Raw genomic sequence first — 27,767 nt, forward strand, 5'->3', positions numbered from 1 at the left:
GAGGGGGCGCGATGGGGCGGGGCTTCAAGGGGAGAGGCGGAGCTGGAGTTTGGGAACGAGGCTTTAAGGAGGGAAAAGCTGAGCCGTCACGGAGGGGCGGGGGACCAGCGCGTTGAGGCTGGGCTATTAGAAAGAGAGAGGGGCGGAGCCAGTACTAGAGGCGTGGCTTCAGGGGGCGAGAGGGAGGGGCGGGAGTGTCTAGGGAAAGCTAGCTGAACAGCGGGAAGCCATGCGTAAATTGGCTGCTTAGGCTCCCTTAGGCTTTGCAAGCATTTCACAGTGTAATTAAAATCTTTGGTTAATTGTGCCTGCTTAAATAATGTTATACCATCTATAATGTTGCTATACTGCACGAGCTTAGATATGTTACTTATTTATACACATATATGTTGACAAATAATTGCATAAAATATTCATATATTCTATTTAAAAACTGAAATAACCACCCCAATATGCCAGTGTTTTCTTCCGGGGAAAATGGTGAATTTCCATTTTCCGTATTTCAAGAAGATCAAAATCCTTGTCTTTATCTGCATGAAGTTTAAAACATTAAATAGACATAGGGTAAAGAGTCTATTTTCTTTGTGAAAATTTGTATTAATACTTTAGTGTGACACCATTCTGTCAGAAAACTATTCTGTTATACATAAATACAGATACATATATATTAGATTTATAAATGAATGATAGATAAGATAGATGATTTTAGATATGAAAATATAGAGATTTTATAACCCATTACCATTATGAACCCATAAATGAAGTTTTTTACTCTGTTCTTCAGTCCTACATTGTATGCAAATGAGTGGTTCTGGTAGACAAGAGAGGAAATAATTGTGTTCATATATTTCAAATATGTATTTACACAAACATTTTACTTTTACTAAGGTGAGATAAAAAATTTAATATGTAGTCTGATCTGAATTTAAACCCTCACCACCCAACTATTAACTATGAAACCTTGGGTATTTCCAGATCCTCATTTGTAAAGTGAGAATAACAACATTCATGGTTTTAAGACTGAAAATTAAGTGAATTCTTGAATGGTTCTCAAATATAGTCTTTGATTTGAACCACTTGAAGGTTGCAAATGCCAGGGTTGAGTTTTACCACAATAGGTAGTTTGTGGATGCACTGTTTGAAAACCAATGAAGTGCAGGAAATAAAGCTTCCAGGGTGCTCATTAAAGGGGGGTGGGGCTGCTACTCACTTGTGGCATTTAATCTATTCTTTGTCCTATTCTCTATTAAACCTTAAGGAAGGCTCGTCTGTTATGATCCCCCAGCTATGTTCATCAATAGCACACACTGAGCAAAAAATTCAGTCAGAGCCAAACAGTGAAAGGAGGAAACTGAGCCTTAGAAATAGGACAGAGATAGCAGAAGAGGAAGAGGAGGAAGAAGAGGAGGAGGAGGAGGAGGAGGAAGAGGAGGAAGAAGAAGAGAAGAAGGAAAAGGGGAAGGAGGAGGAGGAAAAGAAAAGAAATAAAAGTCTGGAGACCTAGCTCAGCAGTTAAGAGCACACACTGCAGCTCTTCCAGGGGACCCAGGTTTAGTTCCCAGCACCCATACACAGTGCCTCACAATAGCCTGCAACTTCCTGGTACCCAGCACACAAGTGGTGCAAATGTACATGCAGACAAAACACCCAAAAGAAGTTCACAAAGATTTCTGTCCTGCATGTCACCCTGACACACTGTCCTGCATCTGTGTGTCACCATGACTCACCATTTTGACAGCTGACACCAGACATCATTAGCTCTACCTAACTGATTAGAAATAGCCATCTCCATTTGTTAATAATGACAGTGATAGTGGCAAGTGACCAAAATCCTCAGTAGATTATTTTATTTACAGTGGAGCACATCATAGTCTATGGCCAGACAGAAGATTAATCAGGATGGGGTTTACTAAAAATCTTAAGTCCTGTTGGAAAAGCCTCAAGAGACTGCTTTTTAAAAAAGTTGATTCATGTGTATGTATGGTGTGTGTGTGTTCCCACAGAGGCCAGAAAGAAAGCGACAGCCCACTTGGAGCTGGAGTTACAGGTAGTTGTGAGCCACCTGATGTGGGTGCTGGGAATTGACATCTAGTCCTCTGGAAGAGCAGCAAGCACTCTGAACCACTGAGCCATTGGTTGTAAGAGACTAATGCAGTGAGTATCCTTACTCCTACTCCCCTCACCTACAATTACTGACATAGCTGCTAATAATAAATAGCTTTTAAACAAGAGACTGGGGTAAAGTTGATTCAATGTGTGCTCATTCGCATTTAAAATAGTTGGATGACAAGGTATAAAATATAGAGAAAACAAACAAAAACCCCATCAAACGAAAACCTACCATAGTCCAACCAGAGACAGGAGCATACCCAATATTTTCAGAGAGAGTTACGGGGACTCATCCTATGAAGAGAAAAAAAACCCAAAACAGCAACAAAGGCAGACCTGTTTGGATTCTCTTTTTTTTTTTATTTGTAGTAATGAGGAAGGAACCTAGGGCTCTGTGCATGTTAGAAAACTCTGCTCTGGAACTATATCCATACTGATTTTCTTTTTGTTTTGAAACAACGGAGTCTCACTAAGTTATCCAAACAAGCTTGAATTTGCAATCCTCCGGCCTCAATCTTCCAAGGAGCTGGGGATAAATAAAAATAAATAATAAACAAACAAACAAACAAAATATAGCCAAGTAATATGTGTTGACTATGAGTTGCCTGTGATGGAAATAAGCATGTTACTAATACATTTTTGACAGAACTGTAGTTCTGAGCAGTTGGAAGGAGGAAGTTCTTCGTTGTAGTTGCCAATGCTCACAGATTTCTCTAACAGGTGCTGAACTCTGTGTTCCCTCCCACCACTGGACCAAGATCATTTACTCAGTTTGCCCACACCGATGCCTTTTAAAATTCTTACGCTCCGGGAATTCCTCCACACCCTCTGATTTCCTGTAACTGAATAGAGGCCTGGCATGGCTTTATTTAGCACTCTCCTCACTGTCTCCCAGTATTTCCAGCCCTGTGTGTGTATGGGGGGGGGGGGGCGGAGGCCAGAAGGCAGAGCAAAGCAAGCACTTACCCTATCTGACTCCCACAGTGCCTCACAGAGGTTGGAAAGGACCTAGAATGCCTGCTGGCATGGTAATAAGCAGTCTCAACATTTTTTTCTCCCATTTCAGCTATTCAGAGGCAACCACAATGATCAATGGCAAACGAGGGGAGAAAAGTCAGCAGGTATTTATTATAAAAGGATAGAAAACAGGTTAAAACACTATAAACATCTGTAGCTGCCCGAGCTGCCTCACATTCGGGGGGACACTATGTGCCACTATGTGCTCACTCTGCTGCTCTGGTAGGCAGGTCAGGGCCTAGCAAGGGAGAGAGTGGGGGCAGAGACGCGAAGAATGGAGACAAGACAGAGAGTCTGATCAAGTCTCTTCAAGTCTCGTATATTGGAAGGAAATCCTGGGTATTTATACCCTTTACCACGTGCCTTGCCCTCGTGGACAAGCACAGCTGAAGGCACTACATCATATGCCTTGCAGCGTGGATATCACGTGCACCTAGCAGCGTGGAGACCAAGTGTGCCTAGCTGCTGGCGGCACTAAACAGCAAAACAAGATATGTGAGAAAAACAAGATGTTTGTCAGCGTGTGCTCAGCTGTTGTGGGCTGTTGAAAACAAGTCTCTTGTCAGGGTATATGGCTCGAGATGGCTGTAAAGATGATAGCAGATTTCGGCTAGGTGTTGGCTCCCAACAAACATCAACCAGGTAAATTCCGGACTCTGCTAGCTCTTTGTTTTGTTTTGTTTGTTTGTTGTTGCAATAATGGGGTCTGCACAAGGACCAACGTTGCTCCATGCTACGCAAGTGTTGATCACTGAACTGTGTATTTCTGGCACTCTTCTTGCTTTTTATGTTGAGTCACAATCTTACCACTTGCTCCAGCTGGCCTTGAATTCACTTTGTAGTCCCTACAAGCCTTGAACTTGAACTCCTGTCTTGGCTTCTGAAGTAGCTGAGCTTCCAGGTCTGCCTCATCATGCTAGTTTGTACTACTACTGATAACAGTAAAATCGGTGACCGCTACATATGCTAAGCACTTCCCAAACATCCCTTAGTTAGCCTCTCTGGCAGATTTTCTACTAACCTTAGATGACATATGAAGAAAGTAAGGCTGGGGGAAGTTAAAACATGTCTCCATTGGCCTGGAGAGATGGCTTAGTGGTTAAGAGCATGTGCTGTTCTTCCAGAGGAACCAAATTCAAGTCCCAGTTCCCACATGGCAGCTTAGAATCATCTCTAACTCCAGTTCCAAGAGCTCTCACACCCTTTTCTGACCTCAGCAGGCACAAAGAATGAGGGTGGGGCACATACAGGAAGCAGGCAAGACATTCTTTCACAATAAATAAGGGTTTTTGTTGTTGTTGTTGTTGTTTTTTAAAAAGGAACGACTTTTCTCCAAAGTCAATTGCTACATTGATTGCCAAGCTAGCCTAAACACCAGTGGCTGCAGGAATTTTCGTCAAGCCACCATAATTTCCTCAACTGCCTTTCTAATCAGCAAGGACAACTAAATTTTAGGGGAAGTTGGTGGTCTTAGTAGAGCACTTTGAGTTTGGTTAAAAATTAACAGTTGCAAATTTAGAAACACTGTTACCTTAGGCCCTGCCATCTTAGAAGCCCGCCTTCCATAGTAGGGATCTGGGACGCCACAAGAAAACGGCCCAGGGATTCAACTAGGAGCTCACAGAGACTGAAGCGGCTAGCACAAAGCCTGCATGGGTCTGTGCTAGGTTCTCTGTGTATACATTATGGTTGTATAGCTTGGTGTTCTTTTAGAAGTCCTAGCTGTGGGAGGTTTTTTTGTTTGTTTGTTTTTGCTTTTTTAGATACTAAGTTTTCTTAGGTAAATGTTACTGGTTTAATATTGGAATAAAACTGAGAAACTTTTTTGGCCTGGGAATCCATGTTTCTGCCCAGAAACACAGACCACCTCTAGCAGTTGTTTGCTTTGAAGCTGCTAAGAGTTCATTCAGGAAGAAGTGAAGCCTATCTGATCATCTATCTATAACGATGGCACAGCGATTCGGTAATTTTGCCACAGGACAGCAGAAATGGAGAGTGAAGAAAAAAGCGAGCTGACAAGCGAGTCGGTTCATTTCAGTCAAACCTTCCCTCCCATTTTTCCAGTCTGATTTCACACAAAGTGACTCATGAAATATTGCATGCATATGTGGGGAGATTAGCAATTACTGGACTTCCAGGACACTGAGGTCGTCTTCCAGTCTATTGCACTTAGACTGAACTGAACAGCTGCCTCCGAGGCAAAGAGCACACACAAACTGTGTTTAAAGAGATGGTTTGTATTTAAACTGCCAGAGAGAACTGATATCACCTTTAGTTTACGTAGGGGATTTCCGCTAGTTACTTTTTGTCTGTATTCTGCTTCTCATTTGGTAAAGCCCACTGTTTTCCGTCACTAACCACTTCCAGCCAATCACAGACAGACCAACACACCCGCCCGCAGTCAATTTCCTGGGCCCTGCAGTGCTCTAACCGCAGAGCCAATCCGGAGCCGCTGTCATCTTTCATCCAGCTGGTTGCCGCCGCCGCCGTCTTCAGATTCCGAAGGCGAAGCTCGGGAAGCAGAGGAACATGGACGTGAACCTCGCCCCGCTCCGTGCCTGGGATGATTTCTTCCCGGGCTCTGATCGTTTCGCCCGGCCGGACTTCAGGGACATTTCTAAATGGAACAACCGTGTAGTGAGCAATCTGCTCTATTACCAGACCAACTACCTGGTGGTGGCTGCCATGATGATTTCGGTCGTTGGGTAAGTAGGGTCTTCTGTCTGGAGCACCTGTCCAGAGTCAGGACGTAGGGACCCCGGGGACAAGATTGCTAGATGCGAGACTAGGTCCACACGGAGCGCCTGCCCTGAGGTCTCGGGAAGTGGCCAACCCAGTGGAAACTTGTTCTCAGGGCGAGGCCGCAGCTATCTGAAATCCCCTTTCTTTCTCTGCTCTAGAGACTGAGACTTTGACAGGCATCCTGTGAGGGAAAAGGTGAGGGAAACGCTGAGAACTTGGGACAATGAGAGCTAGTTGACTAAGGTCAATCGCCTGTCAGATGTTTGTAGCACAGTGGGTGTTTTAAAAATAAGAAAAAACAAAAACAAAACGTGGTGTTGTAACCTTGTCCCGGGGCTGCCTAGAAAAGCCTGGAATGACAGGGTGTGGACCTAGGGCTGTGTTTAAGTGACCTCTCTGCCTAATGTCGGTCAGTACTGTACATGGAGCTGAGCTTCAGTTCAAGAGGGTGCGAGTCTCCTGGTGGCGCATCTTCCTTCTGTGAGGTGACTCTGGAAATGAAGCCCCCTGACATTTTTTTTTTTCCCAGAAGTTGCCAGACATGGTTGCTTTAGCTTTGCTTCTTAGCCTGGGGTCTTAAACCATATCCGAAGACCTTTTCAATGTTAGTTAAGAAGTTCCCTGTGGTAAGTCAGGTTATGCATGAACATTCTGGCTAACATACACGTACACATTTCTGCACTTGTTTCCCGAGAAGCTGCTTTTCCTTGTAGGTTACCCTTTAAAAATGCTTCTCCCACCTTTTAACAAAATAAGTGGTTATATTCGCCATTTTATTATCATTTAATATGAATTTAAATAGAAAGCTTTACAAAGGGCCCCTTTGCCCTAAAAGAAGTCCTTTTCTAAGGTTTCTCTTTCAGAACAAACCCAAAGAGAAAGAGAAGCTGCTGGGGGCAGGGGTGGGGGTGGGGAGGCCAAAAGGAGAGAGGAGAGATTCACACTCGGTGCTTAGGAAGGGGTGAGTGGTAAGGCGCTGTTGTAAATTGGCCTGAGGTTAGCTGGCTTATTTACTTAGCTACCTCTGGACACCAGACCCCATTGCCAAGCTCTGAGCACACCAAGATGAATCAGACTTGAATTCTGGCCCAGGGACACATGGCATTTGCTGAGCCTCAAAGGGAGCAAACTCACAGCACAGAGGAGACTGGCAAGCTTCCCCATTTCCGGGCGTGGTTCGGAGTGGGCACCGGTTCTCAAATGCAGGCTCCATGTGAGATCTTAACTGTGTGTGGCTGAAGGAACTGCCAACTCTGGGGATGGCCTAGTGTGCAGAGGACACAGGCTTAGTGGACTCTAACTAAACTGGCAGCTGAGGAACCATTAGTCAGGGGAAGAAAGCCAGAGGTAATTGTCCCTGAACCTGCCCCCAAAACTGTGCCTCTTCCCAGAGAAACACTTCACAAAGTTTCTTTAAAATAAAATTCTTCTTTAAAATAAAATAATTAGCTGGGCACTGGTGGTACAGGCCTTCAATCCCAGCACTCAGGTGGCAGAGGCAGTCGGATTCTGTGAGTTCAAGGCCAGTTTGGTCTACAGAGCAAGTTTGAGTATAGCCCGGGCTACGTAGAGAAACCCTATCTTGAAAACATGACAAAACAAAAAGAGCTCTAATAATGCTTTTACATCTCTTGTAAACTTTCATTTTCTTTCCTTCCTCTTTGGTGGTTATGTAGTTATGGGGTGGATTACCTTATCCTAAATAGAAAGGTTTGACACAGACCAATCAAATATGCAAGGACAAAATAAAATCCCCCTCCCTCTCACACTCAAAGCATTATGTGTCCGGACTCCAGCACAACCCTGGTCACCTTGTGGCCTTCATAGAACCCATTTTTCACAGTCAGCTCTTAACTAAATATAGCTCCCTCATTATGGTCTTAGGCCACTGAACCAGGCAGTCTACAGTCTTCACCTTTCCTCATTTCTATCTCACAAAGAACTATTCTTTTTTTTTTTTGGGGGGGGGGGGTTTTCGAGACAGGGTTTCTCTGTGTAGCCCTGGCTATCCTGGAACTCACTCTGTAGACCAGGCTGGCCTCAAACTCAGAAATCCACCTGTCTCTGCCTCCCAAGTGCTGGGATTAAAGGCGTGCGCCACCACCGCCCAGCCAGAACTATTCATTGTTAGCGATGTCTTTGAAAATAAAGAGAAAAGTACCTGTCGTTATATAGTTGCAAAGAGCCAGGCAAGGCATGGTAATTCATACTTAGAAACGCAGCACTCAAGAGGCTGAGGCAGGAGGACTGCATGAGTTCCAGGCCAGTCAGAAATAATGAAATTTTCTTTATACCCCAGGATAAATTGGGCCTGAAACCTTTGTGTTTTTTTTCTATGCATCTCTAAACACTTGCTAGCTTTCCCCACAAATTCTTTCTTTCTTTCTTTATAATAAATACTAATAAACTTTTACAGAGGGCTTTGTGTGATAAGTACTTTGCTAAGTACGGTGTGCTAAGTATTTTACTGCATTGTGTCATACAGTTCCACAACTAAACTATTATTGTTTTCATTATTAAACCTGACACTCAGAGAAGTTGAATGACATACTTACAGCCACAGACCCGGGCTTGTCTCCTTAACTACTGTGGCATCTTCCTGAGAGTCAGGAGGTTTAGAATTATAGTGCCTGAAAGGTGGAAGAAATCCAATACCTTTGGGATCCAAGAACGTGGCTAATTCTGGAACATTCCCCATTCTAAACAGAACTGTCCTCTTTGGATGCTGCAGAGGATGGGTGGGTCTGGGCACTTCTGGGAGCTGCTTATCTGGATCCTCTGCTAGGGGGTAATTTCATGATGAAATGTTCAATGATTCCATCCCTGTGGCCAGGTGGCCCCTTGGGGACATTGGTTGGCTCTTGAGGTCCTCTATTGTTTCAGATTGGCTTAGCTGAGGATAGATGGGCTGTTTTTCCCAGAACTCAGCACAGGGGAGGGAAGGCTCAGGAGTACACTATGTAGCTCCAGAAGCACTAGGAAACGCTAACCAAGATGGAGATTAAAAGTGGTTAAGGTAGAGACAGATGTCCATAGTGTGTCCTGACCAGGAAGGGTTTGGAGGTCTAAAGTTAGGTCTTCAAGTGAGGAGCGGCAATAGGGCGGTCAAGGCAGGTAGGTAGTGAGTTTGACACCAGCCTGAGTTACATAGTGAGTTTCATGCTATGTAACTAGACTTCATCTGAAAAAGAAGAGGAAGTTTGGTCTTTGTCCTAAAATCAGGGTTTTATTCAGTACATGACTTCCATGTAGTAAGTACACTGTCCATCTCAGATTCTGTGAACTCCTGCTGGTCCTTTACTCCTCCTCCTCCTCCTCTTCCTCCTCCTCTTCCTCCTCCTCTTCCTCCTCCTCCTCCTCCTCCTCCTCCTGCTCCTCCTCTGTGTGAGCACACTGCCTCATCTTCACAGTAGCACCCATCTCACAGGCTGCCTGAAGACTAGCCAGCATCCCATAGGTGGCGCTTTCACAAGAGCCCCCTCATTTCTGCTGCATAAAATGTTACTTATGTCTTATCGCTGTTAGTGTTGCCAACTGGACAGCTCAGAAACACAGCTTCTTTAGACCAGTGACTTCCACCACCAGAGTCCAGCCTGGGTCTGTTTTCCCACTTCTACAAGACTCCACTTTGGTATCACCTCATGGCAAAAACACTGTCCCAATGTCTTTCATTGCCAGTGTTAATCTGTACTTGTCACTTTCCTGTTACCCCCAAAATCTTTTGTGTACATGTATATATAAGAAAAGAAAGATGTCTATGATCAGAGACCAGACATGACAAGAGTCACCCATGCATTAAGATGTTTACATCACACATATCAACAGAAGTTGTCTTAGTCATTGTTCTATTGCTGTGAAAAGACATCATGACCATAGCAACTCTTATAAAAGAAAATGTTTAATTGGGGCTTGCTTACAGTTTCAGAGGCTCAGTCCATTATCATCATGACAGGGAGCATGGTGGCACACATGGTACTGAGACAGTCACTGAGAGGTACATCCTGAACCACAGACCAGGGAGGCACAGACAGAGGCTGAGCCTGCCATGGCTTTTGACATCTCAAAGCTCACCCCCAGTAACTCTTCCTCCAACAAAGTCACACCTCCTAATCCTTCTAATCCTTCCAAAGATGTTCAATCCCTAACTGAACATTCCAATACATGAGCCTCTAGCATCCAAACCACCACCTCAGTCTTTGCCATTGTTTTTATTTCTGTTTTGTTTTCCCAAAATAAAAAACACAGGCAACAGTTACACTTGAAACCTTAGTACTAAGCCTGCAATACACTCTAGCTGTGGGTGAGGATTTCCATGTGCTGGATGGAATGCCTACAGATATGAACTGGAAAAATCTATTCAAAGACTGAGCCAAGGATGGATAGCAATTCACACCCTGGAGTTTATCAGAAATGAAAACTCTCTGGCTCATTTCTGACCTCTTGGCTTTATATTTTAACAAGGGTTTTGGAGAATTCATCCTCACTTTAAAATTTGGCCTACTCTGACTATAGAAACACTGACATTGAATTAATAGCATAATTAAATGCCACTGTGACTTATGGCAATGCCACTTTTCCATATTCTAATTGTATTATTTTGTTGCTAGGTTCAGGAATCTGTTGATTTTACCCCGTCTGATTCTCCAAGTGACTGTGATATGTATACCCCAAATCTGAATGAGAGCTAGGAATCCCACTAAGTAGCCACACTTTTGGAAACATGAAGGTTTGAGGTCATGCACCCAATTGGAACCCGAATCTGCTTATAGTAGCCAAGGTGATTGCTAGCAGGTCAAATAGCTTTTCAATCAAACCATATGGTGAATTTGCTAAAAGTTCCTGCTTAATCAGATTTAACTATTTGAAAATTACATCATTTTACTGCTATGCTAACTTATCTTGCTCCTTCCTGATAGCTCAGGTTCTGTATTTTCTGGTGTGGCCTCACATCACTAACCACACACCATATTTGCAACTTGTGGATGCTTCTCCTTTCCTCCAAGGACAGGCACACATTGCCCCTCCCCCTCCCAACACAGAGCTGTGTCACTGATGGATGAATGAGCCCAGGTTTTCTTGGCAGGGATCACTCTCTGTCCTGATCATTTGGCCCATGAAAGTGTTAAAGGAGGGTGGGATCAACAGCTGCTACTTCATGCTGGCTTGTCAAGATGGTAAGAAGTTTCTAGAAGGCTAGTAATTATAGACTTGGGGGGGAAAAGTATTAAGGTAATTCTCTTCAAAAGAAGTGTGGTTCTGTACATGCCCAAGGCATATGGCTGTCAGTATCTGGTACTGAGAATGCTACCACTGTGCTTTTAAATGCTACAGGGAGAAGGAATTGGTTGCCAGTTGGTGAGGGAAGAAAGAGCTAAGAAAGTCCTGGGTGCCCTCATGGGGATATATTTAAACATTTGTAGGAAGAGAAGGTTTGACATCTGTGTCCACTCCTGCTGGCCTCTAAACAGCCCTTGAGGTTGCTCCCTTGTGGCTACTGTCCTTTGCCCTGGCTTTGATCAGGTAAACGAGATCATTTAGGTTTTTGTTTTTGTTTTAATAGAGAAAGATAGACTGTAAGACGAAAGATACTTGGAATGTTTTTTGTAGACTGTCTATTGCATAGACAGTCAGTGAACCCTCCATTCCTGTGTTACCCAGTGCCTGTATACTGACCCTGTTTGTAAGTTTATGCTGGTAGCTTTGTTTGCTTACAGATTTGTTTGTGTTTTTTATCTCTTTTTACTCTGCTAGTAAAAATAATGAAACTACTAACAATTGTTTTCATGGTTGTTTGCAAATCGAATAAATTACAGTCTGTTTATGCTTTAAGATTAATGAGTGTCAGCGGTTTCTCAATGGATTCTTATTTGTGTCCCTTCCTTCATTCACTCAAGGGGAGTGGGAAGCATCAGCAATCTTTCAGATACTGGTGGGAAGAAGTGGAGAATAGTACATTATGATTCCTTTATCAAGATTAAGGTCCAGAGGGGTAGTAAAACAATGCCGAAAAGATCAGAATTAATTTTTATACACATCAACCAAGCCTACAAAAATACATAACTACAGCCAGATGGTGGTGGTGCATACCTTTAATTCCAGCACTCAGGAGACAAAGGCAGACAGATCTCTGAGTTCGAGGTTAGGCTTGTGTACAGAGCAAGTTCCAGGACAGCTAGGGCTGGCTACACAGAGAAACCCTATCTGGAAAAACCAAAAAAAAAAAAAAAAAAGGCACAATTACATAGGTACATGTCTTAATTCCACTTAGAAAATTTTCCAGTGTTGGGAATAGAAAAAAAGACTGTTATGTGGACAGGTCAGAGGATTATTACATTTTCATAATATTTCAATCACAATTCTCATCACTTCTCAGTTGAACAAATATTAAACTGGGTACCTAGCTGGTGCCCCAAGGATCACCCCACCTGCCTAATCATCCCAGTTTTTGTCTCCATCTGCCCCATCCTACTTCTTTAAATAGACTTCATTCAGGGAAGACACAGTGCAGGTGGATGTCTTCTTCTGGTGGGTCTTGAGTTTTTTCTGACCTCAGACCTTTAAGAGATCTGTCAACACTCAGATATTTAATCTAAAGATCTTTCATGTGAGCTGAGGATGTGACTCAAAGGGAGAGTAAGCTTTGCATGCACAAGGCCCTGTGTTCTATCCCTTGGAGGCAAAATTACCTCTCGTAAAATATCCTTGGTATCATGCATGTTTCTTGTTCTTCCTGGCTTCTCTGTAACCGTCTCTTTTTTTGTTAAAAGAATTAGTTTCCCACCCTGCCTGGGTCAACTAGTTGGCATTTCTGTTTCTTTTCACTAGGAAAAGATTTACAATGTTTCTAGGTAAAGTGAAATGGGTGTATATAGTCTGGATTCTGCCCCCCCCCCTTTCTTCCTTTCTTCCTTTCTTCCTTTCTTCCTTCCTTCCTTCCTTCCTTCCTTCTTTCCTTCCTTCCTTCCTTTCTTCTCTCCTTCCTTGTATGTATGTCTGTGTGAGGGTGTCAAACCCCTGGAACTGGAGTTACAGGCAGTTGTGAGGTGACATGTGGGTGCTGAGAATTCAACCAGGATTCCCTGAGAGAGCAGTCAGTACTCTTAACCATTGAGCTATATCTCCACTGCCCTCCCCTCCTAGAAGTTGGAATTTTAAATCAATTTTGGGCTATAGAACTCTGGACAATGTTGGGATTCTATCATTTTATAGTATATTGTATTATCTTATTTACCCCGGGACCAGTGAATTTTATCCTTTAGATAAAAGAAGACTTATCCTTGACGTAGCATCTGTTCAGGGGAAGCTTTTGCAGGGAATGCTTTTGCAGCGTCTGCTGAGAGATAATAGCTGCAGTTTGGCTCCCATTCAACAGCTGTTTACTATAAATAGACAGGATTTCAGGTGCTTGCCATGAATAGGCACATGTCTCAGCCTTCCCTTCCATTCACTGTCAGGCAGAAAGGCTATTTAATATAGAAAATGGTATTTTTGCATTGCTACTTTTGCTGTCCAGATTACTTGCCCACCATTGTGATGTATAGGTTGGAGATTAGTGTGAGGTAAATAATAAGGTATTCTCCCCACCCCACCCCACCTCGAGACAATGTTTCTCTATGTAACAGCCTGGCTGTCCTGGAACTCACAAAGATTCTCCTGACTTGACCAGACACTCTATGGAAGGGAACTTAGTATCACCAATCTCATTAACATGTGTCCAATCCAACTTTCCTCTCTTGCCATGTGACAATTATTCTCAGGTTTTCCTTCATGGACAGTACAGTACTAAAAGCATTCAGGAGAACCAGTTTGTCAATAAGCAAATGTCTTCTATCACTTCCAAAAGGTCCCTGGCTGTGGGAAGGAGTGTGAGCCTAGGCAGTGAGGGGCATATGAACATCTTTCTTCCATTCTCTCCAACGTTGTAGGTGATGAAGGCACCGCATCATAGAAAGTTTAAGTAGAGTTCTGACCCTGCGGGCAGGATTAGTTATGGTTACTAACTCAGGTCCTACTGATTGCTTATCAAAGGTAAACTTACCAGTGCTGGATGTGGAGAAGTGAAGTGCTTGCTGGGGGAAGGTGAGGATCTGAGTGTGGACTCCTAGCATCTACATAAGAAGAGCAGCCTGGGGACGCTGAGACAGGATAATCCCTAGGACTCCCTGGCTGGCCAGGCTGGTCAGGGAGATATCTCGTTTGAAAAAATAGGAGAGAGGGATGGAGGAAGACACTTGATGTTAACCTTTGACCTCCATGTATACATATGTGTGCACACAAGTACACATGCACATAAATACTAAGTACATTAATAAATAAGCAGGTAGCTTACTTAGTAAATGTCAGACAAAACACAAGAGGTTAGCATAGTATGCCTTGCTAGAAAAACGTTGAGACACCAACTGCATGAACTGTTGGGGGTGAGGAGGGGAGAGTGCCTAGTTAGGTAGTGCAAAGCATACAGGATACCGTGAATTCTGTGGGCCTTGCTAATTCAACCAAGTAGAGAAATCCCAAAGTTATGTTACTTGGACCTTCTGTGACAAGAGAGACATGCTTTCTTCCCACATAAACTTTCATTTGTCCTTCTTGAAGTCACCTTTACCCTGGTGATCCTTAGGTCCAGGAGATGATGGTCACATATACCAAAGACTAATGTATGTCTAAAGGTCCTAGTTATTCTTTACAGCCAGATATAGTTCTTCCAAGCTGGCTGGATTTCTCAGTGGTAATGGCACTTCCCAAGAAACCTAATTGCCTAAGTTTGATATCTGGGTGGGAGGAGAGAACTTATTCCTGAACGTTGTCCTCTTGACCTCTACATCAGCACCATGGTGGTGAGTACACACACTAAATAAATAAATGTAATTTTAAAAGATTAAGAAGAAAAAAAGAAAGAAAGAAATAGTCCTCGCCAGGACAGAAGTCATGTTGGGAAAGCAAGACAGCCACTGAACACTTAGGGTGATCAAGAGAAACAGAAAGGACCCTCAAGGGACAGTTCAGCAGCACATTGGTCTCCCTCCTTTGTCCCTGATGTTACAGCCTATGCTGGTCACACGGCTGGCCAAGGCGCCTCCAGAAAGCCCAGAAGGCCTTGCGTCCTCCCCCAGTCGTCTCATCTCATAGTCTCACCCTATAGGAGCAATCTGCACCCCTCCCACACACCCATGGTGCTTTTCTTAGTTGTCCCTTTAACAAGCAATGTGAAGAAGCAAAGGCTGGAGCCATTTCCCTGTCCTACTTAGTATACAGTGGGAATAAGTGTGGCTCGTCTATGTTAAGTCTCATGCTTCTTAATGGATGGCCACAGAAATATGCTGAACTTAGTGAAATGGTACGAAAACATTTTAGTCTCTTACTCCCCCCCGCCCTTCATTGACACATTTATCAAATACACTGTGCTAAGTGCTAGGGCCAAAAATGGGACATCTCTGTTCCTTATGGAGCTTTCTATCTAGGAGGGGCTAGAGATGTGTTCAGTACTCACCCACATAGATGTAAAGCTGCCGCCTTGGTAAGGGATGCAAGAAAGAGGCATATGGTGTTCAGAGAGGCTGAGAAAAGGCTGCTGAACTGAGCCTTAAAGAAGGTGGGAGTGAATCAGGCAGAGAAAACAGCTCCTGCACAGGCCGGTGACTGCCCTGGGAAAGCAGAGTGAGTTCTAGCAACCTCCTGACGTCTGGGCAGAAATACAGAATCAAGAGATGGATGGCGTCAGGAAGCTGGCAGGGAGGGCTACTGCATGTCAGGTACCAAAAGGGTCCCTTAGTAGATGTAGACTAAGCCAAATACTGAGGTTGGTGAATAGAGAGAGCATGGACCTTACCCTGCAGCCAAGCTCCCTGTCCCAGGGACCCACCTCAGGTACAACGGTGTGTGTGCAGTAGTCTGGGCAGGCCTTGTAGAATGGAGAGAGTGCTGTTTTTATAAAGGCAATGAGAACCAAGAAGGTGCCTGGGTGTGTTCATAATTGCCATGAGCCCCAGGCTGGGTACAGACCACAGGAAAACTTCACCTTCTCAGAGAACCACCCTGTGAGTAAACAGACCTTCTGCTCTCCTTCCATGTGAGTCAGGCTCCTCCAGAACCACATGGCAGAAACAGCTGCTGGGTTAGAAGTCAGTGAGGCTGCTTCTGCTTAGCAAGCTTCTGGGCCTTGTGGGTTCTGCTTGGTGTGACAGAATTTACCAAATGTTCTCTGAACCCTCTGTTGTCTTTAATTGTACTGACAGCTCTGCAGTTGGTGACCTTGGGTATGGTTACTGACTTCCTTAGCTCACTTCTTTGTGAACTGAGGGGCTTTCCAAGATGCTCCTAGCTCTAGAACACAGTAATTGGGTGGGGTTTTCCTCCCTCAGCAGTGCATACTGAATCTGTAGATCTGGCCAGCAGCATCATGAGGACAACGTTGGGGTGTATTTCACCACAGGGCTACCTTCCCTCAGATACCTCGCTCCCGCTCCCGCTCCCGCTCCCGCTCCCGCTCCCGCTCCCGCTCCCGCTCCCGCTCCCGCTCCCGCTCCACATACACACTGGTCAACTGCTCTATCCCTGAGCGCCCCCTCAGCCTCTGCCACCTTCTCTCAGAGAGAAATAATCTAGGAGAGGATTCCCATGGTGGAGGAACAGAGAAGCTTGGAATGGAGGGGTTAAGTCCCCGTCAGCACTAACCACACAGAATGGTCGGATTGCAAAGCCCAGCCCCAACGTGTCTCCTCCCCCACATCTCCCCCATGACTATGCTCTTTTGATTTTTTTAAACCTCAGTTTTGTCTCATACGGCACAGTGGGGATTGTTTTCACTCACTCTTTAAGATGGCTTCAGAAACTCACAGTGGAGTTCTGAATGTTTTTACAACCAAAAGCAACCCCACCTCAGGGAAAGGTTTATTATTCAATAGAATGGGATAATCTACACGAATATGTTCATCTCAAATTGAAAACATATTTCATATTTTTAGCCTGCATAATTAGGTTTGTGTTCTACAAAGAACAGAATCTTAAATGTCCTGCCTGTTCTCCATCTTTTTCTCCCTCTTCCTCACAGTTTCTTATTATTCATGGTTAACCAGTATATAAACGCACACCCAGCAGGGCACTGTGAAAGATAAGTGTCCTGTTTACAGAAACCACTATTCAAAAACGGGGTTTTATCTTGATGGGTGTGACTAACAGCCCAACCACTGGCATCTCAGACCATAACTGCTTCCCAGATTCTTGCACTCATTGGAAAATGCCGTTAGTCTTGTGTCTGGTTGTGTGTGTGTATGTTTCATGTGTGCCTGTATGTTATTGTGTTACAAGTGTAAGTGGCTACCAAGTCATCTTCATGGTGCCCATTTGACCGATTTTCAGAATGGAGCTGCATGTACTCTGAATATGAAAGAAACTAATTTCTCCTCCCAGTAACTTTGTTCTTCCCTCTCCCCCCCCCCAACACAGCTTGAAGCTTGACGCTTTCTAATTATAGTTTGTGGCTGGCCATGTTGCAAGCTAAAACCAGTTCTATAGGAGCCCTTGCTTTTTCTCCCTGGAGCCTGAGCCACAGGAACAGGTGAACAGCAAGTGTGGAATCGCTTGAGTCGGCTCTGGATTTTCCATTGTTCTTCATCCCAGGCTTTATTTAGACATTCGGTTCAGACCTCTGCTTTACTTGTCCAAAAGTAAAAATAGAAAAAAAATACTTTATGTGACTTTTATTATAAGCCTTACAAATTATTATTTTAATGAGAATTCCAGAAAGACTTTGGTACTTGGCTGCAGATTCATCAGCTCTTGTTTGTAGTTCAGTTTGTAAGAGTTTTCTTCAGTTTCAGACTTCCGTCCTCGGCTGGCTCTCTCCCCACCGCTGACCATGCTTTTGAGACAAAGTCTCTCACTGAGACCTGGGCTTGCCAACCAGCAGAGACTAGCTGGTCACTGAGCCCCAAGGATCCACCCATCTCTACCTCCCCAGTGCTGGGATGACAAGTGCACGCTTGCTCACTGACTTTCCTCAGGCTTGTGTAGCAAGCACCACACGTTCCTTCTTGGCCCTCCATTCTAGTTCTTTCTGTTAATTTTGGTCTTTGCTTTTTCTTTATAGCCCAGAAACATTTGGGTGGATCCTAGATTATAGAGATGGCTGTATGAGAGGGTATCTTTATTATTTTTAAATGTCAGGTATTTTTAATTATCCAAGTAGCATAAGGTAATTGAAAAATATAAAAATAAATGCTAGGCTTCCAAGCACTTGGAAGGCTGAGGCAGAAGGATTGCCATGAATTTAAGTACAGATGGGCTACAGTGGAAAAACCCTTTCACAAACACACACACACACAAAAGGAAGAAATGAAGAAGGGAGAAAGGGAAAGAGAATAACCCATGATGTCCCCACCCACCGTAAAAACTGAAGTCTTTTGTTCTAATCTCTCTCTCTCTCTCTCTCTCTCTCTCTCTCTCTCTCTCTCTTTCCCTCTCTCCCTCTCTCCCTCTCTCTCTCTCTCTCTCTTCTCTCTCCTCTCCCCCTACCCTCTCTCCTAGGAATGACAGCCACACCATGCCTTCTTAGGACCCTCCATTTATACCTTCTCCAGAGTCTCGAATTAAACTATTTGCACCTGGCAAAGATCACGCCCCTGCTAGTGCATGAGGCAAATCATAATCACCTGCTGTGATGAAGACTCTTATCCCACATTCGCCATTAAAACATATTAATATAAATGGAAATTTAAAGAAACCAAAATTCTCACTCCAGGCAACTTATAAAAGAAAATTTTAAATTGGGCTTGCAATTTCAGAAGGTTAGAGTCCATGGCGGTGAAGCAAAGGCGTGGCAGCAGGAACAGCTGAGAGCTCATATTTGGTTTGGCAAGCAGGAAGCAGGTGTCCTAAGAATGGGTCCAGTCCTTTGAAATCTCAAAGCCCACCTCCTTCTGACATATGCCCTCCAACAAGGCCACAACCCTGTAGTTCTAACAAGTAGGAACCAAGTATTTAAACATGTGAATCTGTGGTGGCCGTTCTCATTCAAACCACAGTATTGGGCTATATAGTGAGAATCTGTCTCCATAAAAAGGAGAGGAGATAGAAGACTACCATGCTGGGTCCTTGTCATTTACAAAATTCTTGTGGTAAATTTCATCTTCCTAGTGTTTCCTGCATTATCCAGAGTCAGTCAGTGACAGTTGTCTTCCAATGGAGACCTTTGTCTCATGGACCAGTGAATTTAGAGGCTATATATTTGGATTTCTGATTTGACAGCCTATGTTGACGATGGTTGGGGCCTCTGGAAAGTTCAATCAAGGGGTTTTTGTCTGTATGTATCAGATATCATAAACCAATGTTTATATGGGGCCGGAAGATTAGATCACTTACTAGAAAAACAGACTAGCAAACAGCAGCTTGCTTTAGGCTTTCGTGACAAAGTAGCAATGGTGGGTAGGGAAGACTGGGCTTCATGGAAAGCTTCTGTTCAGCCTCAGTGAGGGGGTATTCCAGATGCTGGGTTCCAAAATGAAAGGTGGGCCCAGGGAGATTGTATTTTCTTATTCCAGTAGAAATGAGAGTTATCCCATGTTTTGTTTTGTTTTATTTTATTTTGTTTTGTGTTTGTTTCCATTGTATTCAAATAAACACTCCAATAAGCACTGTACAGTCCAAAGAGAAATATGACTGTAGACAGGATCTTGCTCATGGAGACCATTGTATGATCCCCCTACCCTAAATATATCCATCATGGATAGATGAATTCATCTATTATTTCTACTAAACATGAAACACTTAGTGCTAAAAATAAATAAATAAAAAAACAAAGCTATTGGTATGCAGTAGTGCCTAGGATATATGAAAGCTAGACACAGTGCATCTATAAGAACATGGGCTCTTCAAATTGTGGAGCTCTAGTACAATACACTGACAAGTCGGGTAGGCACCAGACTGCTTGTGATGGTCTTAATGTCCTAGTTCCACCATTTCCTTTGTTGTTGTTATTGATAATCCCTTCTTCCCTCCTCTTCCTCTTTTTCACATTCTGTTTTGTAGTTGTTTCTAACTACTAAGGCTGTTTCTCTGTTTAGAATCAGTCAGTTGTGTCTACTTCATAGGTTATGGGCTTTAAAGTTCTGGTGTTGATGAAGTACTTAGTGAGTTCTGGATGGTTTTCATGCCTCATCTTCCCTTCTCTCCCGTGCTCTTCCTGCCTCTGAGCCCATCATTTTTTGTTTCCCATCCCAGGTTTCTGAGCCCCTTCAACATGATCCTTGGAGGAATCATTGTGGTGCTGGTGTTCACGGGGTTTGTGTGGGCAGCACACAATAAAGACATCCTCCGCCGGATGAAGAAGCAGTACCCAACAGCCTTTGTGATGGTGGTCATGCTAGCCAGCTACTTCCTCATATCCATGTTTGGAGGTGTCATGGTCTTTGTGTTCGGCATCACTTTTCCCTTGTTGTGTAAGTAAACCTGCTTTCCTTGTCTTCCTTCATTAAAATAAATGTAGATGAAGTTGGCCAGTAGGCATTGCATAACCTCTCAGTATAACTAACACAGTGTCAGAATCTTCTAAGACAGCACATGGAAGCCTAGCAGTTGCTTATTGCCACAGATATATGTGAACACTTGCAGTGTGTCATGTAGCTCTTCTTACACAGAGATACCAATAAACAAAATAAATGCAAATCCCGGTCACATGGCAAGAACTGGTACAACCTGCATGGCATCTTCGTGGTGGCTCACAGCTACCCAGAACTCTAGTTGCAAGGGATCTGATACCTTCTTCTTATCCCTGCAGGCAGCAGGCATGCATGAGGTATGCATGAGCATGTGAGAGTTTTACCTGTATGTATGTATGTATGTATATCTGAAAAAATAACTAGACCACAATATAAACACTAAATACTATGATTCTGATAAACTAGATATTTTATAAATACCTTATTTTCTAAGACCTCAAGCAGTATGAAATGATACAAAGATCTAATTCTAGGTCTCAGTAGCAGAGATCTGGCTGAAATGTTAGTGTAGCTTCTGACAAGAGAGTGTCCCTTTACATTTGAAAATGTTCCATCGGTGCATGTGTTGAAGTAAATAAAATCATTTGCTTATCTAAGATCTTGTCAGATTGAGCCCAGAATGTTTACAAATCATCCTACTTTATTACATACACTATATCAACCAGTAAATTCAAGCTTTGGAAAAATTTCCCCAGATTTTCCTTGCTGTACTAGGAGTCAGTGCTGGAATGATTCCATTTAAATATACTGGTTGTTAAATACAGTACCGTCTGTACCTGAGAGCCTGAGACAGGCCAGAGTAATGAAATACATCACAGAGTCAAGAGTCTCCATTTCTCTTGCCAGATTTACAGGACACCAGAGTGCCATCGGTCATCCTAAGTGAGCTGTGTTCACCTATCTCTAAGACAAGGAAATTAAGATCAGTTATTCTCAAACTCTGATACATGAGCATCATCTGTCTAAGAACTGTTTGAAATACTGTTAGAAAACATGTATTTATAAACCAAGTCAACAGTAGTGCCCCAAGTGCCTGATGCTTAGAAAGTGGTCCTTATCTCTAAAGGTCAGAGTAGGCCAGGAACACCTAGTCTTCCTCTGAATTGTGGATAGTGGAATTTTGCCTGTAAAATAAATATTATCAGATAAGCAAATAATAAATAAAATAACTATTATCAGATAAGCAAATGATTTTTATTTACTTCAAATTTGTGGATAGTGGGAATTTGCCTGTAATAGGCTCTTTTGTTTATATATTTTTTATGTAGTACATGTGTGTATGCATATGCATACATGTCCCTCCCCGTGTGTAAGGGTGAGCACGCAGACCCAGAGTTCATATCAGGTGTCCTCCACCATTGCTCTCCACTTTATTGATGGAGGCAGAGTCTCTTGATGAGCCACTTGGCTATTCTATCTGGCTGGCTTGTCCTGAGGCTCCTCTGTTTCTTCCTTTCAAGTGCTGGGGTTGCAGGCTGGCTGCCACACCTACCTGGCTTTTAGGTTGGTCCTGGAGACTTCCCTAGTCCTCACACATAGTTCACTGAGTCATTTTCTTGCCTTTAATTTTTTAAAAATGCACCTATTTATCATCCACCCATCTATCCATCTATCCATCCACCTATTAATCTGTCTGTATATCCATCCATCCATCCATCCATCGATCCATCTATCTTGCCCAAGAAACTGTAGAGGTAAGAGGACATCTCCTTCCAGCATGTGATTCTTGGGGATCAAACTCAGGTCACCAGGCTTGGAGGCAGGCACTTTACCCACTGAGCCATCTCATTGACTCCCCAGCCCTATTTAACAGGCTCTTTGGATGCATTGTATGTACATGGAACAAATAACTCTTATAGATCACAAAGTGTCTTAAAATACAGATTCTCTACTCCATTCCCTTAAGGTCCTGGGACAAGAGGTCCACAAAGAGGGATCATGGAATCTATTTCATAGTAAACAAGGCCATGTCATTCCCGACGACTCCTTTAGAAAACATGCCTCTTTGGAGACACCTTAACCGTGGGGTTTACCTGGATTCTGGCATTTAGGGAACAAAGTACAGACAAACCCAGAATGAAAAAAAAAATGTCCTTCCTGGGAAACCGTGGGTAAGTGGATTCCTATTCAGTTGGAATCATGTCAGTGGACAGTTATGTTGAATGTCATGTTGTTTAAGTAACATTTGCAAGGTAAGGATTTCAGTGGGGAAAAAAGCATGTGGCTGCCAGATCAATGGTCTTCCAAATTAGTACTGGGTCTTCTTCCACACGCACAACAACCTGTGTGTGGCTTGAGAAGCCGCTTTATATAAAGTCTATGTAACCATATGAAGATCAGCAAGGCAAGCAGACCTGACAGCTAAAAGACACAGTTTACTATGTGTGAGGGGTGAAACGGGGGATTATTGGTCTGGAGAGATGGCTCAGTGCTTAAGAGCACAGAGGACCCAAGTTTGGTTCTCCACGTCCATACAAGGTGGCTCACAACCCCCTAGAACTCCAGTTCCAGGAGCCACTTCCGGGGGGACCTGATGCCTTTGGCCTCTGCAGGCACCGGCTCTCACGTGCATAAACCCACAGAGTCAGACACACCCACACATGATTAAAAAACAGTGGAAAGTTTATCTTACATAACTAAAAAAAAAGTAAAGGGAATTCTTGCTTTGATGCTGTCATTTCTTTCAGTGATGTTCATCCATGCATCCCTGAGACTTCGAAACCTCAAGAACAAGCTGGAAAATAAAATGGAGGGAATAGGCTTGAAGAAAACTCCGATGGGCATTATCCTGGATGCCTTGGAACAGCAGGAAGAGAGCATCAACAAATTTGCTGACTACATCAGCAAAGCGAGGGAGTAAGCACAGCTCGCTCGCCAGGTGAAGACAGGGCCACAGCGGGAATCCGGTCGCACTTTCCCCTTGTTCAGACCCATTTTCTGTCTGTGGTTTTGAAACAGAAGGTGCACGTCTTACCACCCAACAACTATCCAAGGCATCATGCATGCACAGGCCCACTGCTAAGATAAGACCCACGGAAGGCCTCAGAAACTGCAGAAATACAGACTCGCTCTCCCGTTGTGGCTGAAGTGCCCGGTGTGTTTTTGAAAGAGAATGTGGATTGGACAGCCTGTGTACCATTGTATTGTAGGGAAAAGATGTTACTGTAGAGTCTGGAGACAACGTGGAGGATATGAAAAGCAGTTAAAGTGTAGGATGTTGTGTGTCAGCCTGATTCTAATGCTGTCCCCTCCAAAATCCCCCAAGACTATGATGTGTCGGGTATGTTAGTTTAGTGGTATTATCTTTGTTGTTTTAAAACCAGAGGTGATCTCTCTCACTTTGGTACCTGATTGATGTGCAGTGGAAACTGGATCAGCCAGTCGTTTATATTTTGTTTACGAATATGAAGGTAACCGTTTAGGACAATGTTTTGTTAAATTTTGTAAAATTTTTAAAAGGGTTAGTAATATGCTTTTACCAGCAGGTGTTTCTTGCAAACTCAATGTCCACCTCCTGGGGTAGGGTGGGGGGGCGGGGGTGGGGATGATCACAACTCTGTAACTTCTGTTATTCTTGTTAAAAATAAACAAACATAGAACCAAACTTGAGTTCTGTCTATATGACACACATTTTTTTGTTACTACAACAATAAAAAGGAGTCCAAGAAAATGATGTTTACATGGATTAAGGTTTTTTACAGATTTATTTTTATCATTTTTATTTGCGTGTGTGTGTGTGCCTGAGAGAGAGAGTGAGTGAGAGAGAGAGAGAGAGAGAGAGAGAGAGAGAGAGAGAGAGAGAGACCACATGCATGCAGTGCCCACTGAGGCCAGAAGAGGACATCGGACTCCTGTAGCTGGAGTTACAGATGGTTGTGAGCTGTCCTCTGAAAGAGCAGGAAGTACTCCTAAACCTCTGAGCCACCTCTCCAGTGGCAGTTGTTTGGGTTTTTTTTAAGTAGATGAGAACATTTAGAAAGAAATGAACATGTATTTTATTAATTCCTTAGGCGGTCAGAGAAGGCAACCACAGTTGATCTTCTGAGCCTGCAAAGCTTCCTTAGAGGACCAAGCCAAAGGAGTATAAACAGCTCCTGTAACTCATAAAGCTGTTGACAGCAGGCATGGCGGCCATACACTTACATAAACAGCATTGGAGTTAGGATGGTGTGAGCATATGCATTTCACTATAGTTACCCCTTTATGGCTCTTACATTTAGAAATAGATAAGAAGTGGGTGTTTGCCAGCTTAGCGATTTCACAGGTGAAATAGAAAACATTTAGGTTTTCCTAACATTGAAAGGATAACTGGTGGGGCCTTTTCCAAAACCCCTCTGTGCATCCTAAATAACTCATGACTACCTTGGCAGCTCTGATGTCTTGTGTTTTAGCCTCTCAGCCAATCTGAAGCCTTATATTTAGCCAAGAGCTTCAGATAGGGTTTAGAATCTGTAACATTACCCAAGTAGAAAGAATAAAGTCAGAAGCATTTTAGTGAGACTTTATTCAATACATGTCTGTATTAAATATTAAGAAACTTGGCGATAGCCTGGAAAAAAAAATAACTTGATACTTCTACCTTGTATTTTGAAAGCAGCTTAACAAAACCCTTTATAGGTATTTATTTGAAGCTAGAAAAACAACTAAAGTTTGGCTGAATGTTTTAAACTTGCTTTGGATTTATATACATTTAAACCCTGTGATGGTTTGTACATGCTCAGCCCATAGAGTGGCACTATTAGAAGTTGTGGCCTTGTTGGAGTAGGTGTGTCACTGTGAGTGTGGGTTTTAAGACCCTCATCCTAGCTTCCTGGAAGTCGGTCTTCCACTAGCGGCCTTCAGATGAAGGTGTAGAACTCTCAGCTCCTCCTGTATCATGCCTGCCTGGATGCTGCCATGTTCCCGCCTTGATGGTAATGGACTGAATCTCTGAAACTGTAAGCCAGCCCCAATTAAATATTGTCCTTCATATGACTTGCCTTGGTCATGGTGTCTGTTCACAGCAGTAAACCCTGACTAAGACAATGCCCCCCACCCTTTTGTGTTTTATTTTTTTGTTTGGTTTTAGTTTTGGGTTGGGGTTTGGTTTGGTTTGGTTTGGTTTGGTTTTTCAAGATGTTTTCTCTGTGTAACAGCTCTGGCTGTCCTGGAACTCACCTTGTAGACAAGGCTGGCCTTAAACTCACAGAGATCCACCTGCTTCTGCCTCGGGAGTGCTGGGATTAAAGGCATGTGCTTACCTCATAAACCCCTTCCATTTTAATGTGATATATTCTGACACAAGTGTCATGAGTTTGTTGGAAGTGATAGCTTGAATTTTAAAAAGATATTCACTGCAATTTCCAACAGCCAGTAATTAGGTCCGGAAAGATGATATCTTAGTTTCCCTTCCTAGTGTTGTGATAAAATACTCTGCTTAAAGTATCAGGATAAGGTAGAAAGGACCAATTATTAGGTACTGATTTATTGATCTATTTAGTGATTTACTTACATTGCTGCCTGTACTGCCTATTTGCTGACACGATTTTGCTGCCTGAAACAGGATGACCTGGAGAGACAATTGAAACAAGGGATCATTGTCCTTACCAACCTGCTGACTGGTACTTCTGTAAAATCTCACTTGCTTGCCCTGTCCATCCTTGTGGTTTCAGAGCTGTGGTTCTCAACCTTACTAATGCTGTGATCCTTATAATAGTTCCTAAAGTCAGGGTCACTGTTTTAGAGTCTAAAATGAGAATACAAACTGGACCCAGGACTGAGGCGTTTCACAAAATGTCTTGGCTTCAGTCCACCAGTGACATCTCCTCTCTTCTACTCTCATTGGTGTCAGAGTGCTTATTCCACAAAGATTCCTGCAACATGAAGTAACTTAAGTGACAAAAGGTAGCTTACAATTCAAGGAAGGTACAATCCATCACCATGGGAAAGTCAATGCAATAGGAGCCTAAAGTCGCTGGATGTAACTATACCCACAGTCAGGAAACAGGAAGTGGCTAGTGCATGCTTTTCATCTAGAGAATGGTGCCACCCACAGTGGGCAGATCTTCCCACTTTAATGTAATCAGGTAATCCTCCACCAGTATGCACAGAGGTCTGTTTCCCAGGTGATTTTAGATTCTGTCAAGTTGATAATTAACACCATCCATCACAGAAAATAACAGAAAAAACATGGTATATAAATACCATATTTTTAAAAATTTGCATTTAGTTATTTTGTTCATGTGGAGGTCAGAATACAATGTGCAGTAATCACTTCTCTTCTACTGTGTGGGTTCTGGAGACTGAACTCAGATTGTTAGCCTTTGGCAGCAAGCATGCTTACCTGTTGAGTCATCTCACTGGCCCTAATATTACCTCTTAAAACAAGTAAAAAATTATAGATAAACAAAAAGCACAGTGAGAATCGGTTCCTCTCTATGTCTCTCTTGACTTTGATTTGATCTCTGGAATCCATATAAATGGGAAGGAGAAAACTGATTCCACTGAGGTCCTCTGACCTTTCTGTGTGCGTGCTCTCACACACGAAGCTAAAGATAACATTTCTAAGGAAGATAACAAAGCTACTATATGATGGCTATTTTAAAAATCACTTGTACACTTTCGTATTCTCTATCTTTAAAAACCAAACCAGAAAGCCCACATTTTTCATAGTTTGTTCTTCCTATGATGTACTCTTTCTGGTTTGTTAGAGCACTTGTTCTCAACCTGTGGGTCTTGACCCCTTTGGGAGTCAAACAACCCTTTCACAGGGGTTGCCTAAGACCATCCCAAAACACAGGTTTAACATTACAATTTATAACAGTAGCAAAATTAGTTATAAAATAGCAACAAAACGAATTTTATAGTTGTGATATTGTTCCAGGAAGCATTCATGAACCCCAGAAGACCACCAAGGAGCCGACTCCAACATAAAGCAGTCCTGAACTCTCATCTGGACAAGGTTTTATAGAAAAACGGGAGTAAGTCTTGGGGGTGTCTGTCCTGGCAAGCATCTAACTGAATGCCTATTGTAAGCCAACAGGTGGGTGCTCTGAAACAAGACCTTATACAATCATAAAGGGTCTGAAAGTACATCTAAAACAATCAGACTAAGCTTTGATTAACTGTTCCTAGGAAGTAGCTAGAGAGTAACTCTGGCCAATGACAAGCCACGGGGTCCTTCCTGGTACTTGGGTTTAGCTGTAGGTCAAGTTCTTAGGTTTTTTTTTTTGGTTTTTCGAGACAGGGTTTCTCTGTATAGCCCTGGCTGTCCTGGAACTCACTCTGTAGACCAGGCTGGCCTAGAACTCAGAAATCCACCTGCCTCTGCCCCCCCAAGTGCTGGGATTAATGGCGTGCACCACTACCGCCTGGCTTTTTTTTCTTTTAAGATATAGGCTGGTTCCAAGATGGCCGCTGTGGGGTAGG

At 43.2% G+C, this 27,767-nt stretch overlaps 1 protein-coding gene across 1 annotated transcript; it reads left to right on the forward strand.

Moving 5' to 3' along the window:
- The first annotated feature begins 5,601 nt into the window (after window positions 1–5,601).
- Arl6ip5 (ADP ribosylation factor like GTPase 6 interacting protein 5) lies at window positions 5,602–24,033 on the forward strand. The gene is made up of 3 exons (XM_028773038.1): window positions 5,602–5,831; window positions 20,083–20,300; window positions 23,048–24,033. The coding sequence occupies exons 1-3, from the start codon at window positions 5,656–5,658 to the stop codon at window positions 23,218–23,220; spliced, it is 567 nt and encodes a 188-aa protein (XP_028628871.1). The 5' UTR covers window positions 5,602–5,655; the 3' UTR covers window positions 23,221–24,033.
- Window positions 24,034–27,767: the final 3,734 nt, after the last annotated feature.

The sequence above is a fragment of the Grammomys surdaster genome, unplaced genomic scaffold (genome assembly GCF_004785775.1).
Source record: "Grammomys surdaster isolate TR1022 unplaced genomic scaffold, NIH_TR_1.0 220, whole genome shotgun sequence".
Lineage (NCBI taxonomy): Eukaryota > Metazoa > Chordata > Mammalia > Rodentia > Muridae > Grammomys > Grammomys surdaster.

Bases quoted from the DNA above. Each gene is read 5' to 3' on its own strand.
- Arl6ip5 (XM_028773038.1), top strand. From the start codon at position 5,656: ATGGACGTGAACCTCGCCCCGCTCCGTGCCTGGGATGATTTCTTCCCG. The intron at 5,832-20,082 runs GTAAGTAGGGTC...TTCCCATCCCAG, and splicing joins ATGATGATTTCGGTCGTTGG to GTTTCTGAGCCCCTTCAACA. The intron at 20,301-23,047 runs GTAAGTAAACCT...CATTTCTTTCAG, and splicing joins CATCACTTTTCCCTTGTTGT to TGATGTTCATCCATGCATCC.